A 19,828-nucleotide genomic window follows, 5' to 3' on the forward strand; every position below is an offset into this window, starting at 1 on the left:
AATGAATTCATCTACGTTTTGTCATAATGTATTTTTTTTTTTCAATCAAAAGACACAAGCATAGGGGCCCCTGGGTGGCTCAGTTGGTTAAGCCCTCTGACTCCTGATTTCAGCTCAGGTCTTGATCTCAGCATTATGAGATCGAGCCCCACCTAAGGCTCCATGCTCAGTGAGGAGTCTGCTTGAGATTATCTCTCTCTCTCTCCCTCTCCTTCTGCCACTACCACCCACCACCTCATGTGCCCCCCCCTAATAAATAAATTTATTTTAAAAAAATTGGTTGGGGGGTATTCCTGGGTGGCTCCTTTGGCTAAGTGTCTGCCTTCAGCTCAGGTCATGATCTCAGGGTTCTGGGATCAAGTCCCGTAACCGGCTCTTTGCTCAGTGGAGAGCCTGGTTCTCCATCTCTCTCTGCTGCTCCCCCTGCTTCTTCTCTCTCATACTTTGACAAATAAATAAATAAAATCTTTAAAAAAAAAAAAAAAGGCACAAGCACAATTACCATCCTGTGTGACTCCCTAACACTTTCTATCGAAAAGGGAAACTTACACACAAAATTATCAGGAACCATTCTAGTCTGCCCTCTAATCTTCAGAAATTAGGTGCTTAGGAGCCAGGATCCTCAGGAAAAGAAGGAAGGAAGGAAGGAAGGAAGGAAGGAAGGAAGGAAGGAAGGAAGGAAGAGGGAGAGAGAGAAAGAAAGATGGAGAGAGAAAGAAACAGGTGATCTGGGATCCTACTGACAATATATTCATACTTTCAACATGTAGTAAGTGCCAACTGCATGCACAGCACTGTTTTAAGTACTGACAGTTCCATAGGAAACAAAGGTAACCACATCCCTGTCTCCTCAGAGGTACGCTTTAGGAAATGGAATTCCAGCAAGGACACAGAAGAACCAGAGCCAGTGGAGGCTCTGCCCCAAGAAACAGTCACACTCTGAAGCTTTCTTCGCCAGAGTCCTCCAGCAGACCCTGAGACAGCAGTGTAGAGCAGGGAATAAGAGTAAAACCAAGGTCAGGAAGACAGAAGGGATCTTGTGTGAAGTCCACACTTGTCATGAGGAAGATTCTACTCTGAGACTCCTGAGCCTGAACAAAGACCATGACTGAGCATGCTGCCTGGTACCCAGAACCTCCTCCTCCAGATGAAAGAAGAGCCATCTCCTGAGCTATTAATGATTAAAGCCAAATCCTTTGCAAGGCCTTTAAAGTCTCCAGACCTGTGTTCTGTGACTTTGATCATTACTGAGGTGGGATGTCTTAAACATGTCTCAATAAATCAGTAAAGCTAATCCACAAAACAACTAAAATTAAACTTACACTTACCTAAAATTAAATAAACAAATAGACATATTTGTTAAAAGATGATTTTTCCATAAACTTATGGCCATTGGTAGAGATGCTAAGGAAACAAGACAACCACAAAATAAAAACCAGGCTATTAGAAAGGGGGGGGGTAGTTCCAAAAATCTTATCTGTAAAGGAAATACTAAATCCTTCTCTGACACATGGTTAATTCTGGTAAAATTACTTTATATTCACAAAAATGGATGGCAACTCTTATGCATATACATCAGACAAAGTTTATTCATTCACCTATGCTCAAATCACAAATTCAACTACATTCAAATCACACTAGGTGACCTTGAAAATGCCACTAAGCCACTAAACCGTCACTCTCCCATCTCTAAAACAAGGACAGTATATGAACTAAATCAAATAAGATAGAAGACGTTCCTCTGAGGTGCTGCCCTCTTTATCACTGAAGAATTATTACTTGATCCTTTGAAAATTGGCAATGTACATATGCAGTAGAAGACGATGCTCTATTTCCCAAAACATCAGTTTAAAACCACCTATTTCCAGAACATGCTGCTATCAAGTGGATTACTAAACAAACGTCCCTTTTCATTTCCTTTATATGAATTACATGCTTTGGAGACTATCTACAGGACATGCCTAAACATCTACCACCAAAGTAATCTGAAACTGACAAACCCCAGTGACAAATTGCTAAGTCTAGCGGTGTCTTGCCATGTGGTACAGTATTCCATTCCACAAACACACTAGTTTATCGTGCTTGCTCAAAAGCTCTCACAAGTGCCGATGCAGAATGCCCAATGGAAACAAGAAGGCCTCCACTCCCCTGCCAGCCTCAAGCTGCCTCTCCAGCATACCCCTGAGCCTCCTTGGGGGACTTCACACCTACTGGGATGGGATATTTTCAAAACTGGCATCCGCAGACCCTGGAAGACATAGGGCTTTAATTTTGAGAACTGCAAGTTTTCTATATAAATGTTTTCACTTGGTCATTCCACCTCCTTAGAAAGTAAAGGGACTGTTTTAAGGCTGTTCTGGACACTCCAGATGACCACCTGTAACCAGACACTCGTGCCCAAGAATGCAACTGTACTAAGTAGTACTGTCCTGTGCTACTTTCACCATCAGGATTAATAGGAAAAGAAAAAGACATACCTAGCCCATCATCTAGTCTCCCAAGAATTAGAATAGGAAGGCTGGGCTGGGGGTTGGGGGTGGGGGTAGGGGGATAACTATCCTCCCGTGGTGCTCCAAGGAATAGGTGGGCTCCGCTCAAAAAAGCTTCAGGGCCACACTGACAGTGAAGCAGTGTCTTAGCCTCAGACGGATAACATCTTCTGTCATACTAAATCAATTGCGCCAATCTGGATTCTATTGGTTTTAGAGTTTAGTGCAAATTTTAACAGTAATATGTTTTGAATTGAAGTTGCTAAAGAAGTATAAGAAGTTCGTGTCAGTTCCTATTCAAATGACATAGTCACAATCATTTAAATCAGTCTGAGTTTCTAAGGATCTGAGATACTTTATTGTTTCTCTTAAAGAGACTGATACATTCCTTTACTCTGTGACAGGTATCTCCCCATCTCTACCCCACACCATAGAGACACCTTGCAAGGGAAATTCTTTGACTCGCATACCTCTAACCCAGTAGAGACAACCGCTGAGACCACTGCATTTTTTTTTTAAAGTTGATGTGCATAGGAAACACGGTCAAAAATCCATCACACCTTGTTATTACATGGATTCATATAAACCAGGGCCCAGTTGTGCCTCTGGAAACATAATAACCAAATCTACTAGGAAACACATGTTTTATAAGCATCTCCACCAGAATGATGGTCAGGTTCCAAAGCACTAGTCTGAGGGCTGCGAGAACCAGACATGAGTCACACTCTGCCATCTACAAGGCCTGGGTCTTTAAATAAGGAAGAAGAGGACACTGTAAAACCACAGTAGGCAACCACATCCTAGGTAGTGCTATCAACACACAGTGCCCAGATACAGCAAGGTTCTGCATCCAAGCGGGTCGTGACAGGCCGGAGAGCTGGCTCAGCAAACACTGACCATATGCCAACTGCACAGAACATGTACTGCTGGGCCTTTAAAAAACAGAAAGATTATAAAGACAGAGAATCTGATGCCTAGAAATTTAATCTAGTGGAAAAGACCAACGGGAATTAAAATTCTAGACAGAAAAAAAGTAAGTGCTATAAAAGGGATACAAACCTGAAATCTGCATATCATCTTTTTGTATCACTTTTATAGATTCTATGCTCTGCTTTCCTGTATCATTATGATTTTAATGATTGTGCTACCTTCTTTTAATGAAAAGGTAAAATAGCTTTCACTAAATGGCAAGCTTCTTGAAGGAGATTAATTGTTTTCATGGCACTCTTTTTTAAAGAGATATTTATTATAGTTAATTACTCTTGATTCTTTAATGTATCTTGATACCAGGAGCACCTGGGTGGCTCAGTTGGTTAAGTGTCTGCCTTCAGCTCAGGTCAAGATCCCAGGGTCCTGGGGTTGAGTCCCGCATCATGCTCCCTGCTCAGTGGGGAGCCTGCTTCTCCATCTGCCTGCTGCTCCCCCTGCTTGTATGCTCTCTCTCTCTGACAAATAAATAAAATCTTTTTTAAAAAAATAAACACAATATCTTGGTAACATTCAGCTAAGTTAGATGAAGACGCTAAAAGTAACTATCCAAGCCTTACTTCCAATCTCCTTGATAAGAACAAAAGTGACAAAGGTAAACTAATACTCTAATATTCTGGCCAAGTATGTGTGTATGTGTGCGTGCAGTCTAATACCCTCTCTATGACTCAGGCAGGATACTCTACTCTTTACATTTGTAAGCTCATGAGCTTGAACTTGTCTGCCCTACCTTTTCTGAGACTCCTATTCATCCCTCAAGATCCAGCTTAAATATTACCACCCAATTTCCTCGAGCAGTTATTTAAACACAGTTTTGGACCCCAAGATATTTGTGTGTTTCTGTAGTGTTGCACACTTCACATTGCACTGAATTATTTATAAAAATATTTCTCCTACCAAATTTTGAGATCTTTGTTGCACTGTTAAGCACTCAGCACAGCGCTAGGTACATAGTGGGTATAAATGTTTGTGAATGAATGAGCAAATGAAGGAATTGATGCATGGGTAAATTAACACATTAATGTGAGAACTGAACCCCACCCAGAGCCAGAATTTTTCAGGTTGTCCTTCAACCGTATCATGATACGCGTTAGCAATAATGTTTTTCCTATTGCCGCATTCTAACAGGGTACCAGAATTCCATGCATTTTTCTGAAGAAATATGACCCCATTCACCTCTGGCCTTTTAGATACATTCCTAACATAAACTTGTAAACAAAAAATTATGTACATGAAAAGAGAAAATTTATCCCAAAATACATTTTAAATTAATATTTGCTCTATTTTGCTTTACCTTTTGAGGGGAAATCTGCTATTTCCCCAGATCTCCTATTTACCTTCTTTCATAATAAGATAAGTTTTTCTCAAGGTTTCCCCAACATTTAGAAACTTCTCCACTTTAGTTTACTGAGCTTTACGTAACTTCATATAGATAAAAATTCTTTAAGCTACAATTTTTAGTGTACAGTTGACCCTTGAACAACGCAGGGGTTAGGGGCACTGAACCCTTGCACACTCAAAAATCTGTATAGAACTTTTGACTGCCCCCAAACTGAGCTATTAATAGCCTACTGTTACCAAGAAACCTTCCCAACAACATAAATGATTAACACATATTTTGTATGCTATATGGGTTACATACTATAGTCTTAACAATAAAGCTAGCTAGAGAAAAAACAATGTTAAGAAAATCACAAGGTAGAGAAAATACACTTACAATACTGTACTGTATTTATTGGGGGAAAAAAAAAACCCTGCCTGGAAGTGGGCCCACACAATTCAAATACATGTTGTCCGAGGGTCAACTGTAATTAATAACAGAATCATCGCCTGTTTCTTTTCTTTCCTCCTCCCAGTCTCATCACTTTGAAAATATAATGTTTGGGTCACTCCTCATGTCCACTGCCACACCAAATACGATAACCACAAACCAGATGGAAAATGTGATTTTTAGCCATAAGGGAGCACAGATCTCACCTTCATTCCCCTTTCCTGCCTTAGGTACATGCAAAAGGAAAACCATCTGGCTGCCCAGAAAGCTTTCTTCCCAGCTCTGTACGCAAGAATCAAACAGATCTTCCTCCGTAAACATTTTGTGTACATAGAGAATATCATGCATGAGGCAGAGAAGACTCAGGAGGAAAGCCTAAAAAATCCAAAGCATGAATTCCTGAGATCCAGAGTAGGAAAAGACACTCCAGACCTTGAAGTCAAGCTACTCATCTCAGAGATGAGGAGAATCAGGGCCCAGCACCTTACTAGTGGCAGAGACAGAGCAAGAGCTCAAGTCTCCTGACCTGTAGTCATGCATTTGCCCCTACACTATCTCTTTCCAGCCCCAGACCCAGCCCTAGCCCCCTTGGGTGGGACACACCATGAATGGCATAATCACAGTCCAACTCAGCATGGGAATGGAAGAGGCAGATTCTCCCTTCCAGCGGAGTTCTCAGTACCCCTGAAGACACAAGCAGACCCAGTGAGGTCCACATCCATGTGTTTCATGAAGCATCAGAAAAAGTCACAATGCTTAGCTCATTTTAATCCAACAAGTGTTTATTGAGCACCTACCACGTGCAGAAGCAGGCAAAGTGGCTGGTGAGAAGTACTGAATGCTAGGCTAAAGTACTCAGGCATTCGCCCTCAGAGGCGAGCACTTGAAGGGATCTGCACTGAGAAGTGACACTCATATGTGAGTTTGGAAAGGTAATTCTCCCGTGAGTGTGGAGAATGGACAGGAGAAGGGAGAAGCTGGATACAGAGAAGCCATATGCAGAGATAACTCTTCCACAAAGGAAATCACAATTTGCAAAAGCCCTCTTTCCTCCGAGCAGTTTCCAAGCCTGAATATACTCTTTACATGAGAAACTGTGCATTTCTCAAGCACAGGAAGAAATGGAGGACTTTTCTTAGACTCGTCCCTTTGCCTAGCTAGGGTTCCATGATCGGGTCATCAGCGAGCCATGTGGGTTTGCGGCCATGTAGCAGTGGAGGAGGGACACGTCCTTCCAGCCACACACTCTGTGTGTGCTCAAAAAGCCCTACATGAGGCAGTTGGGATTCCCAGAAAACATGCCAAGATGTTCTCCCAACTCTTTGCCACCTGGCCACCACTTCAGGCAGTACCCTCACTGATATTCATTGGGTCTACAATTCAGGTTACCTTCTAGAGCCTGCACTCTATTCTCAGCCTATGCTGCAGACGTGGGCACACAAAGGCAGGAGGGCAGCCAGAGGAGAGAAGAGATGAGCAAGAAGCCATGGGAAGAGTCCAGACAGGGAGATGAGGCTCGGCTAGACAACAAACATAGATGCCACTGTGCTGAACAAAAGTTCCACTGCTCTCCTTGTCAACCAATAAACTGCGGGAGGCTGTCATGTTGGCGATTTCATCTGAAAGACTGGTCCTCTCTCTCTGGGGGGAGGGTACTCTGCAGGGACATACAAGGTGGCCCATGGGGTGGGGAATAAAAATGGCCTCTGTGTTTGCTCATTTGTCACCTTTTAAAATGTTTACCTTAATATGAGTTCTATAAAGTAAAATAATTTCTATGAACTATATTTTATATGTAGAATCTTTAAGTAATTTAATATACAGTGTTGCGATTCATACTCAAAAAAAATTGTTTTGGTGGTGGCATGTGATCAAAAAAGTCTGGAGACCATGATGAGAAAATTGTTTTGGTGGTGGCATGTGATCAAAAGAGTCTAAAGACCATGATGAGAAACCATGGAACTTTCCACCCACTAAAGGTTGGATTGTACCCTACACACAAGAAGCAGTTTATCAAGTTCAACTGTGACCAACTTAATTTAATCCATAAATTAAATCTCCATATACCTAAAACTGAAAAAAATTGAGGGGGTGACAAAAGGAGAACATCATTTAATGTTTTAAAAGTGTGAAAGCCAGGGCACCTAGGGCGCTCAGTCAGTTAAGCATCTGACTCATGATTTCAGCTCAGGTCATGATCTCAGGATCGTGAGGTTGGGCTCCGTGCTAGGTGTAGAGCCTGCTTAAGATCTCTCCCTCTACCTCTACCTCTTCCTCCTCCCTCTTTAATAATAATAATAATAATATAGCTTCTATCTTTGCACTTGAAAGTGCTGACAAAGATAATTTAGGCAGTAAATAACTTTTATAAACCACAAACTGTGTTTAAAATGCTAAACCAAATCTTACACTTGAAAATATATTTTAAAATAATCTATTATCTCAATGAAGGACTTTTTCTAAAAAGACTAACAAATCAACCAATCTAGATTCAAATTTTACCAAGGCAGAAAAACCATTCTCACACCTTTAAAAATGGTGTGTTTTATATTCAAATTACATAGGCCATTTTTTGTCATCTGGAGTGTTTGAGTAAAAATTTTATACTGTTCCAACTCTTGCATGTGTGTGTGTGTACACACATATATATATTTACTAACATGTGGATAGCAAAGGAGTAGATCTAGAAAATGTTTCTCCTAACTATATATGAAAATGCCCTTTATTTCTGTCTCCAAGTCTACGTTTTCTTTTAATTTTCAATTTTTTATAGATTCTATCAAAGTTCTCCTATGTAGAGAGAACATGGATTAAATTCTCATTTGGCTGGGGCGCCTGGGTGGCTCAGTGGGTTAAGCCGCTGCCTTCAGCTCAGGTCATGATCTCAGGGTCCTGGGATCGAGTCCCACATCGGGCTCTCTGCTCAGCAGGGAGCCTGCTTCCCTGTCTCTCTCTCTGCCTGCCTCTCTGTCTACTTGTGATCTCTCTCTGTCAAATAAATAAATAAAATCTTTAAAAAAATAAAATAAAATAAAATAAATAAATAAATAAATAATAAATAAAAATAAATTCTCATTTGGCTACCAATTATTAGCAAGGAAAAACTAAAGTTTGATTTCACTAGGAGTCTTTTGTTGAAAACTCAAGTTAGTCTATAGTAACTAATAATCTATGATTCACAGGCATACATTTAGCAAAAATGTATCAAGTTCCTACTGTCGAACATGCACTGTGTTTTAGAAACTCAGCACAAGTAGAGATAACAAAGATGTAAAGTCAGTTCCCTTCTCTCAAAGCAAAAAAAGGAACTCTGTCTCATTCACTGCTGTCCCTGAGCACATGGAAAAGCACCTGGCACCTGCTAGGCTATAATAAACACTTCTTCACTGCCTCCTTCAAGTTGCTTACAAACCAATAGAGATGGGAAGTGAGACACGCAACAGAAAAAGAAAGAGAGAAAGAAAGACACAATACTTGCAAATAATTATAATATTTTTATATTCTTATTCACATACAAGAATATCTGACAATAATTTCCATCTCCCTCTTCTCTCTACATAATGAAAGTCTTATGTAGCTCAGAGAAAGGGTTTATACTCACTGCACCGTGGTCTATTTCTAGTTTTAATTACACTGCTTTACAAAGCTTAGAAGATAATTTCAATTCATTTCAAAAATAACTTCCATTCAATACAAGAAGATGGAATTTTTCACACTTGTGAGTTTTTTATTTACTTGATAATGAAAATTGTTTGGCACATAAATAAAGCATTTTCTCAGAAACTCTGATCTAGTGAAGATCCAGGGCTGATATCTATAAATAAAAACAAAATGGTTTTTCTCAAAAAGCAAAAACTTATACTCTCTCCAAACAGACTCAGTTTCATTTCTAGATATTTATAATCTAGAGAAAATGCAGTTCAAATCAAATGTGAGGCTAAAGATTGGCAAAGACTCTCCCGGTACTTACTGATCCATATAGCTCCCCCTTCTCATTCATCCCGAGGTAGAGTCCACTGTCCACGCCTCGAATGCTGACCAGGCCCACTGCTATACTGATAAATTCCAGAATGCCTGTGAGACAAATGGCAGAGGGCAAAAGACAGGTCAGAGCGCAGAGCAATTCCTTAGTCTCAGCATCCCTAGGACTTTTCGAGAGGACACTGAGCCCAGTTCCCAACTTAGATAATCTCACACTCATTAAAGAAGTGTCTCCTCTTAAAACTACTTCCTAAAAGAACTGATTTTGCAGCTAAACTCTATAATAATGATACAAAAGTATTTACCAACACAACATATAACAAAACATTTTAAAAATGAAAAAGCTAGGATTTACAGATACCCTAAGAAGCAATATGACAGATAAACCAAAATGCATTTCTAATTAACCTAATAAGAGTACAACTTAAGAAAAAAAACAAGTATTTGTGTATGGGCATATATTGGAAAATATTCTAATGAGAGAATGGTCTTCTGTCCCTTAAAACAAGATTGCCAGGTGTTAACCAAAGACCTGATTGGTTTATATGGAAAAATAAACCAAGATAAAGTTATCATATAACTTTATTAAGCTCCGTCTGGAAAATGAAAATAGCCTACACACATCCCAAATATTTCTGCTTGAACAAAGTATTGATTTTTGCTGTACTTATCTAAGCCTCAAAGAGCTAGTTAAGCAATTAAGATAACATAATATTTGGGGGGGGGATATTGATACCAAAAGTGCTCTTGATTTAAAATAGGCATAAATCAAACTAACGCAATGATCTTCTTTTTCCCCCTCTTCTTTCCCCTTGCTTACCCCACTAAGAATAATAGCACCTAAGCTGGGTATAAATCCAGAATTTTATGGCCATATAACAGCAGTTTAAATTTCCCTAACCATAGTGTCATTTTAAGATGATTACCCCACTGTATATTTGGGACGATGCTAGCATTACTTGTGCTTAGCCATTTGCTCAAGTTTGTTGTAAAGTGCTACACTTTATGTAGACCTTGAGTTAACATGTACCAAATACTAACTTCTTGTTTTAAAAATACTTTCAAATATTGAAAAATTCACTTATATTTAAGAGTTTAGAAAGAAAAAGAAACTAAGGATAACAGTATGCTATAGGCAGTCTCATGTGACTAATAAAAAAGCACTTACATGGATTTTTAAACAATTAATTTTGCAACTTTCACAAAATACTCTGTGGCAATCGAAAGAAGACATGCACTACATAAATCTGATGAAGCAAAGGGTTTCAAGGTGACGTAAAAAAAGAAGAGAGATTTCTTATAAAGGGATATTCTTAATTCTTTGGTAAGCACAAAATGTAACAAATATCTTATGTTTACATTTTATAGAATATCACATATATTCACATGTGAAACTATTTTCATAAAATGGGAAATAGCGCATGGAAAAAAAATATAGAGAAATTACAAACTGCATTTTGGATCTGATAATCTGTGACTCTGTGTTGGAAGATGCATCTAAAAGCAGCTAGTTTGGGGCACCTGGGCGGCTCAGTTGGTTCAGCATCTGCCTTTGGCTTGGGTCATGATCCCAGGGTCCTGGGATCCAGCCCCAGGTTAGGCTCCCAGCTCAGTGGGGAGGCTGCTTCTCCCTCTCCCTCTGCCCCTCTCTTCTGTTCATGCTCTCTTGTACATGCACACCCTCCCTCTCTAACTAAATAAATAAAATCTTTTTAAAAAGCAAAAATTAAAAAAATAAAAATAAAAGCAGCTAGTTTATTACTAGACTTCCCTACCTCACAAAGCAAATGGGAAGATAGATAAGAAGATATCTCAATAAGATTCATTTCACATGAGATGCCCTCCCTTACTGGTGCAATTATTTCATTTCACTGTACTATTTCCAATTCTTATGATTAAAAAATAACTTACATTGTGGCATTTTATTACCATTAGGAGCCATATGCATATGAACCTCTTCTTAGCTACCTGAAAACACACCACAATATAGGTCATAGTGATCCTGAAATCAGTGTAAGGAATTCATCAATGTCCAATTTTCCTTATAAAATGAATGACAGGACATATTTTGCCCCCATTGAGGTCTGACCATTTTAATATCCCATATCAAGGGTGAAGAGTTTAATCACAGAACTAAAAGACACTTGCATCTCTGGACGGTCTTTGATGACCTCTTGGTTTTTCCCTAACCAGAAGGCAGCTTGAAGAACCAATCATGAATATTCATCATCATCATCGCCCATCAGGCCCCAAAACAACAGGGGCCTGTGATCCTACAAAACCATCTGACTAGCTTGTCTTCAGAACAGCAAGAAGACTATCAATAAACCACAACAATGACAATCCTAATAGCTTGAACACTTGAGCACAGTCTGTGCCAAAGGAGAGGCCTTCTTTCATTCAATCCTCAGAACAACTCTGAGCATTACAATACGTCCATCTCCAGCTCACAAATGGGGACATTGAGGTTTTAAAATGTTAAACAACTTGCCCCCAAGCAATGAGACACCAAAGCCTGGATCCTTACTGATTATGTACTTTTATCACTGTTTTTACCTTTTTTCACTGTGTCTGTGATTTCTGTACCATGTTTATATGTTCATTCCTTTACTAGTGACTAGATGTTACCCAGATCAGACTCACAGACCCAGTGAGCAGGACTAGAGATAGCAGAGAAAATGAAGAGCAGGTACGTTCCTGGGACTGTGCTCTCTCATCATACCGAGTTTGGGAAGGTGGGCATCTGTTATGTATGTGAACTATTTACACAATTAGTTTATGTGCACAGAGTTAACACCTAAGTATTGAAATTATTATTATATATTTCAGAAATGAAAGTATTAAATACCTGTCTTGTTTCTTTTTCTGGCAACAACAAGATAGCTGTTAATTCATATGCACTGACTTATTTGAACAACAAACTATTATTGAGTGACCATTATAAGCCAAGAAACATGCCATTTGTTAAACATACAAAGATGAATAAGATATAGCTAAAGCCCTATATCCTCAAAGCACTTACCATCTAGTGGAAGGAAAGACAAGTAGATAAATAAAACAATGTAATAAAGGCAGTGAGAGGAGATGCTTAGCTTAGGGTACAGTCACATAGGCTTAGAAAGAGGAGTCAGAGGGGGCCTCCTGAAAGTGAAACAAGTTTCTGAGGGGCTCTCCCTATGAAAAGGAACTACCTATGTTGTGACCCCAGGTGGAAAAGATTTCATCATCTCACACCACCATCCATATCTCTGTAGCTCCTTGGAAAACAGAGACCTCAAAAGAACAGCCCAGCCTTTTTGAGGTCACCTCAATGATCCAAGGGCAAGCAGAACACTTGAATGTGTGAGTCACAGCATTCCCCCACACACAGTGAGAATACCAATGTTGTAAGGTCAGAAAGACCTGGAAAGCCTGGCAACAAGATCCCCAACGCCCATGTTGGAATCCTTAACATTCCTGGTACCATCTTGCCCACAAGAAACTCCATAACTTCCACCAAGTCAACCAACCTCTCTCTGGGCCTGAGCCAAGCAAGTGCTTCGAACCATACTCACTTGAGTACAGCCCACTCCCCAGGTTATCTGTTTGCGTGAATGTGCAGTACAGAGGCCTGGTGGACCCATAGCAACCCAGGAGGAGGCATCTGTGTCGAAACATTTCAATGTTTAATGAGCAACAGAAGAGGAAGGCTAAGAAGGGAAGAGCAAGGAAAAGAAGAAAGAAGACTGGAAGAGAGGGAGGGAGAGAATGGTGGAATTGTGCCTAATGTTAAAACTGTGACCCTCACATGCGTGCCATGGTGGGCTGTCTTTCCTCTCCAGCAGACACAACCAAGACCTCCTTAGTTCAAAAGGGCCATAGTCATGCGTAGTGACAAAGTGACAGAGGAAGCACAGGGTCAGTGGCGAGTGGCATTTGCCTCTTCTCTTTCATAGCAACCAACAGTTCCTTTGAGGATGTGTTCACTGGGCTCGAGGGGGTCTGATGGGGTCTGAGGTCATCTCTGGTCCACAAGTGGCCAGGACAGTTCCTGGGACCCCTTTAGGAAAATGACCACACCAGACTTTATCCTTGCTCCAGACTTGCTAGGTATTAGTGATCAGCCCAGAGCTCTGTTCAAATGGACCATTAACCCAAAGCTGGCCAGCTCCCAAGAGCCCCTCTGCACCGAGCCTCACCTCCAAGTGAGCCTCCATAATAAGGCCAGCCATGGCAAATGGAAGGACAGGCAGAAGCTGCTCCGCTCTGGCCCATGCTAAACAACCCTCTAGCCTAAAAGCCCCCAACACTTAACAGAGCTGCATTCTTTAGAGGACAAGAATGTATGCAAGCTGTGGAGAGAGGCATGACATGAAGCTTTCCAAAATAGATTACCCCCCCCCCAAAGCTCCCCGCTCACCCAGAGAATCCCACACCAGGGCTGCCAAATCAATCATCTCAAAGCTAGGGACAGAGTAGGTCTGAGTTTGTGGCAACTTGAGCAGATCTCAGAGTTTCCTTAGGAGATGACTGACTAAAGGGGAGTTTACAACTCCAATTTTTCAAGAATCTGAACCCATCCAGAAAATAACACCTTACATAGGAAGTCTTTCCCTTAGTGAGATATTGAAGAGGAAGCCCAGGTCATACTTATCTAGGGTCCTGATGAGTCTGGCCTTTCAGAGCTGCCACCACTCCAGGCCAAAAGGCATAGCAACAGAGAAGCAAGCCATCTTTCCACAAAGTCAAGTGGTCAGTCCACTCAGGTTTCCTTGTGCCAAGTAAAATAGCGGATCAGGACCAATGCTCACTTTTTTATTATTCTGCATTACCATTTCCTCGATTGATTTTCTGCTCACTTGTTTCTAACAAGTTTCTCTTTAAAGAGAAAAAAAATTATATATATTTATATATATTATATATATAAATATATATATATGAAATGAAACCTCTCACTCCCCCAGACTATTACCCAGAAATACAATTCCTTGTTCCTTTTCTCCATGCTCAACCTTATCGCCACACCACCACCCCCAAAGGAAAAAACAAAGGGCTCTCTCAAGGTCCCACCTAAGTTGTCACTGCCGCAGCTCCTGCTGGGACAACAGTAATATTTCCCCCGCCCCCATGTCCTCTGCACTGCCGCTGCTGTGTCACCGCCAAGCTTGCCAGCAGCTGCAGTCACCTGCGGCTGCATGGGGGTGGCAAAAATCATTTTCCAGCACGTTTCCTTCTGCCGGGTCACTGCACGTAGAAATGCACCTTCTATTTTAATCAAGGTGTATACCTACCCCCATTCCCTACCTACAGCTACTCTTTTCTAAAGAATCGTAAGAGAAAAAGGTGAAACAAAGTCCTCTGAAGGGAGCCGGGATGAAGAGAGGGAGGCTGCAGATAAGGGAGGGAGGAGGGCAGAAGGAGAGGCTGCAGGGAGCTAGCTGGAGCGCCAGGTGTGGCGAGCTGCCGCAGCCCCTCGGCCCCCACCCGGAGCCCGCTGGCTCCCCGGCCCTCCCCTCGCACTCCCCGCCGGGTCCTAGCGCCGACGAGTCCAGCCCTTCTTCCGGGCGGGGCTGAGAAAGCAGGGGTAGGAGGCTCCCAGCACTCGCACCTCGCTGCAGAGGTTGCTAATATTGGGACCTGCCGCAGCGGTAGCAGCGGGAGACCGCGGCACTGCTGTCACCCCGGGGGCCGCTTCTCTCTGCAACCGGATGAAAGACTTAAATAACCCTCCTTCCCCACCCCCACTGCGCACAGCCACCCACTCAGCTCCATCCAAACGAGGGTGAGTGGCACAGCGGAGCGCCAGGCGCGCCCTTCCCCCCGCAGCCAGCTCCCGGCCGACCCCCGAGCTCGCCTGTTCGTTGACCTTCCCCCCAACCCGGGCCAGGGCTCTCCTCCCCTCCCATCCTCAATGCCCCTACCAACCCAGCCAACAGCGCCTAGAGAGTCTAAGGAGTAGACATGTCACTTCCTTGGCGACACCTTTCTCCAACCTCCAGGACTGGGGGTGGGGTAGGGGGTGACGGCGTCTAGTTTTTGTTTTATGATCCCTATTCAGCTGCTGACCAGCAGTCCTTGTTCGTTGACCCCAGAACTCGCCTCTTGGGTTCTCTCCACCCTCGTGGTTCCCATAATACCACCCTTGAATCCTCACTCTCCCCTGTGGCACTTACTGGATTTCTAATGACTGCATTCAGCAAACATCTTACCCTAAAGGTGACTGCATTAAAAAAAAAAAAAAAAAAAAAAGCCCGTGGGGGGTGGGGGACGTGTAGGAACCCCAGCTGGAACATCCCCATAATCTCTCCACGCCGGCCCAGTCGGGCTGCGCCGGGGTTCAGAGGCGCTCTCTCCAAGGCACGGCTCGACTAAATGCACACAATGAAGCTGTCCCGGCCTTGTAGCGGTTTACCCCGCTACGCTCCCTCCTCCACACCCCCTGGTCCAGAGGCCAGGGCCCAAGCTCAGGCGCTGAAACGCAGGCCCACCGGCCGCGATCTCTTCTCCCCGAACGCCGTTAACAATAGCTCACCGCCCCCTCCGCCCGCCTCCGCGGCCCTTTGTCCCCCCCCCCACCCCTTCCCCTGTGGCTCCGGCCTTGTCGGCGGGGGCCCCCGACCCACCTCCCGGGCACAGCGGAGCCATCGACTCTCCGAGACCTGGCTGCGTGCTTCAGAAAAGGGAGATGGGTCCGAGATAGCATTGGGGAGGTCAGGGGTACGACCTCCAGCCTGTCCTCCGTCCCCGCCACCAACTCTCCCGCCGCTGAGCGCGCCTCCGGCGGTTCCCACACCACAAACAATCGCGCTGCCCGGGGCGGCGGCTGTCAGTCCCGCCGGACCCACGCTCACACACAAAGAGGAAGCGAAGGGACTAAACTTGGGCAAAAAAAAAAAAAATCTCATTCCCTAAACATGGCCAGAAGTATGTCAGCCCCAGCCCGTCGCCCCCGGACACAAGGAGTCCCTGCAGCACCGAAGGGCGCACTCCAGCCGGTTAGAAAGGGAGACGGAAACGGAGCGTGTTTAGGACCGCGCGGAGCTGGCCCGGCGGCCGCCCAGTGCGCCGGGGGGCCCGGGCTGCCGACTCCGCACCTGCCGGCTGGGAGCGCGGGAGGATTGGGGCTCCCGCCGCCAGGCGCACCTAGGCCGCCAGCCCACGCCACTAGCCATCCACGCCTGAGCGGTGCAGACGTCCAGCGGGTGCCCGCTGCGGCCCGGTGCACACTCGGCTGTCCCACCCACGGCCGCCCACTGCCTGTTGTTCGGTACTGAACGTTAGACACTGTAGCAGCCCTTAAAGCGGCCAGATAGAACAGCACTTCTAGTAAAGTTTAGTCCTCGCTTTGCAACAACCAGAGCTGAGTTTATTTCGGGGAGGTGGGAGGTGCCGTTATATTTCAACTCAATAATTGCGAAGCAAATTAACAGCTTTGCCTTTTACTGTTTTTTTCTTTTTCTTTTTCTTTTCTTTCTTTTTTTTTTTTTTTTTAGCAGAGAGGAGACTGCCAGAAATTTACACTAGTAGGTTCAGCCTGGGGCTTGGGCTCTTGGTAAGCAAAGGAAGAAAACCCTGGGCCTCGTGTATCTGGGACCATCCCCAATCCAGGCCTGAATCTTCCTCACCTTCTGGCATCATATACAGCCCCACGAGCCTAAACAGATAGTTTAGGCTGTGTTCAACATCTGGCATTAAAGCATGAGGAAGAAAAATCACCACAGGACTTTGTTTTTTACGACCTAGTTTAAGTGTTGTCAGGTGGGTTCACTGAGAAGTTAACTCCTTCCAACAGTCTGGCTGTCCAACTGGCGCTTTCCTTTTGGTAAGTAAGGAAAACCCCCGAAAGTCCCTCGATCGGTATAGTGCTCGCTGACACTGTGCTGCTGGGCTCAGGATGGCCCCCGCAGGCACGTGTGTGCAGGCACTAAAGTGAGCAGAGTCACCAGCACTCGGGTCTGCAGCCCTCAATGCTGAGTCACAAGTACCCTCCTTGGGAAATGAAATCCTCGGGATGCCCTTTAAAATTAGCTCACAGCTTTTGCACGCGCGCGCACACTCACACCAGAGAGCCACCCAGGAAACCCACACAGGGCTGCACAATATAGAAATATGGAGCATCGGTAATAACTTGATAGCTGCAAGGACAAACGCCCCTGGTGAGCGTTCTGCCCTTTCCTAAGTCATTTTCCCCTAGCGCCTCTGTCTCTGCTGCTCTAGGAGTCTAAAATACTACTTTAGCCCTCCCAACAGAACAATCAGTCAGCCACCTTCGCCTACGGGGTTTTCAGACCCTCGCGGTGGGAATTAACAATACGCTTAATTTACAATTCAGGCTGTACACTTATTAGAAGAAAAAGAGAAGGAGCAAAAACTTCATTTGGGCGCAAGATGATAACCACTGCCTTCAACAAAATGCATTTTCAAGTTCTCAGTAGTTAATGATTAAAGCTTTAAACTAGTGGAATCAGTCCATTCAAAAGAAACTTCCTAAACCCGATCTTCCCGAGTATCTGATGCAAAAGAACTAGAGACTTTTGTTATATTTATAAATCATGCCCTCTTTTCAAAAAAGTCGCGGGGGGGGGGGGCTTCAATGTAGATTGCATCAGTGCCAGGGGCAGATCTGCAATTACCGAGGCTTTTTCTTTTTTCTTTCTTTTTTTTTTTATCTTTTCTTTTTTTTCCTTTTTTTTTTCTTTTTTCCTTTCTTTCTTTTTTTCTTTTCTTCTTTTTTTCTTTTCTTTCTTTTTTTTTTTTTTTTTAAAGCTGGCAAGACAGAGACAGAGGGACAGGTTCCCTTCCCGCATCCCCCGCCCGGCCACCACCTTCTTGGTAGTTATAACCCGAACATGTCATCGCAAGGACACTAAAGGGTTAATGGTATACCTACCAAATCGGCTGTGGTCTTTCCTGGTTCCCTGGATAGTACCATTGGGGAAGATTTCTAAGTGAAATCCAGTCCTGCAGTATAGCTGCCTCCGCCTGAGAATCCCCTTTAAATGATCCAAGTCCGTGACTGCAGGTCCCCTGGGAAGCCCCCCTGCTTCGGACTGACCCAGGTGGTCACTTAACAAAACCGGACTGTCCACCGGCAACACCGGCACATTCCCAAACGGTACCGCGTCCTGCACACCGAAATAGTTCCCAACTTCACCTAAGGGAGCCATCAGAGGACTCGGCTTTTGGAGCACAGAAATAAACAATAATGACGGTATCAACCCAGAAGATATTAGGCGAGGTATATCCAACTCCCCTCCCTTACTGCAGTTGCAGAGAGAGAAAAAAAAAAAGGGGGTTCTTTTCTTCAATCCATTAAATGCATAAATAAAAGTAATCTGCTGTTTCACTGGCACAGGTTCAAGGTCAAACCACTGATAGTCTAAGAAACCACCACTTTATACTCACACACTGACATATTGATAAACATATCTATGTATCTCTATAGATAGATCCCCAGCTCTTAGCAGGCAGGAAGGTCTTCATCCCATCCGACCGTAATAAGGAAAAAAAATCCGTAGTTTCTCCATTTGGTTTGAGATCAGAATGACCATAGCAACTTAAATGCCTAGGCGTTATTATAGGGATTTTTAAGATGCACGGGCTACGTCAGAATTTACGGATCCCGACTCCAGGAAGGCATGCGCTGTTTTTACTCTAACCGACTCTGCAGACATCAGCACGAATCCTTCAAGGGGAAAAAAAAAAAAAAAAAAAAATCTCACGTTGGCGGCGGCGACAAAATCTCCCCTTCTGGTCCCCCCTCCAAAAATAATAATTATTTTTAAAAAAACAAAAAGAAGAAAAAACTTTAGGCGTCCAAAGCTAGTATCCAGAATTCTCCAGAGGCTCGGCAGATGTCCATTGGCTTAGAACGAGTGGCGAGCGGCGAGCGAGGAGAGCCAGGACCGGGAGCTCGCGTGCCGCCCTGGCTGCCGCGAACAGGTGTTGCCGCGCCGGCTCGCGGAGCGTTGTAGCCGGGCGGAGCGCTCCTCCTGCGCAGCCCCCGCCGGCGCGCAGAGTGGCGCAGGCAGCGGCATTGGGTTGGGTTTAAGGTAGCGCCGCGGACGCCCGGGCTCCCCGCGGTCCTAGCGCCCGCCCACACCAACCGCGCCGTTCTGCCGCAGGCCCGGCGCAGCGTGCCAGAGCACGAGACTTCTGGGGGACAGCCGCGATACACTTGCTTTACAAAGAAAGATGCATGGAGATAGGCAGGAAGCAGAAGCCCTGAGTGTCCCGCGGAACTGAATCTGGTAACCTAAAATCTTGCTCGATACATTGATGGAGGTTCACACTACAATTGGGAAACTAGTTTTCACAAGGACTCTGTAATTTGAAGTGCATTATAAAATAAAACTTAGTTGAAAGAGTTGGAGGGAAGTGGGCTTGATTCAGTGAGCTTGAATGGATATGGCAGTTTCTCTTTCATTCTTCTGCCAGACACACACAGAAGCGCAAACTCTACTGCAGGTAAGCTGGATGGATGTGAACCAGCGTGTGTGCGTGTGTGTCGTGTGTGTGTGTGTGTGTGTGTGTATCTGCATCTCTCTCTCTCTTTCTCTGCATCTCTCTCTCTCTCTCTCTCTCTCTCACACACACACACACACACACACACACTCACCCG

At 44.1% G+C, this 19,828-nt stretch overlaps 1 protein-coding gene across 1 annotated transcript in view; it reads right to left on the minus strand.

The window, feature by feature from the left end:
• The window catches only part of FGF9 (fibroblast growth factor 9), a 31,840-nt gene extending 12,624 nt beyond the window's left edge, over window positions 1-19,216 (minus strand). Inside the window, exons 1-2 of the mRNA XM_032315019.1 lie at window positions 18,098-19,216; window positions 9,218-9,321 (exon numbers count right to left, since the gene is read on the minus strand). Of these exons, the coding sequence (XP_032170910.1) occupies window positions 9,218-9,321; window positions 18,098-18,374 (381 nt within the window). The 5' untranslated portion in view covers window positions 18,375-19,216. The remainder of the gene's footprint in view (window positions 1-9,217; window positions 9,322-18,097) is intronic.
• Window positions 19,217-19,828: the final 612 nt, after the last annotated feature.

Source organism: Mustela erminea, chromosome 15 (genome assembly GCF_009829155.1).
Source record: "Mustela erminea isolate mMusErm1 chromosome 15, mMusErm1.Pri, whole genome shotgun sequence".
In the NCBI taxonomy this organism is placed as follows: Eukaryota; Metazoa; Chordata; class Mammalia; order Carnivora; family Mustelidae; genus Mustela; species Mustela erminea.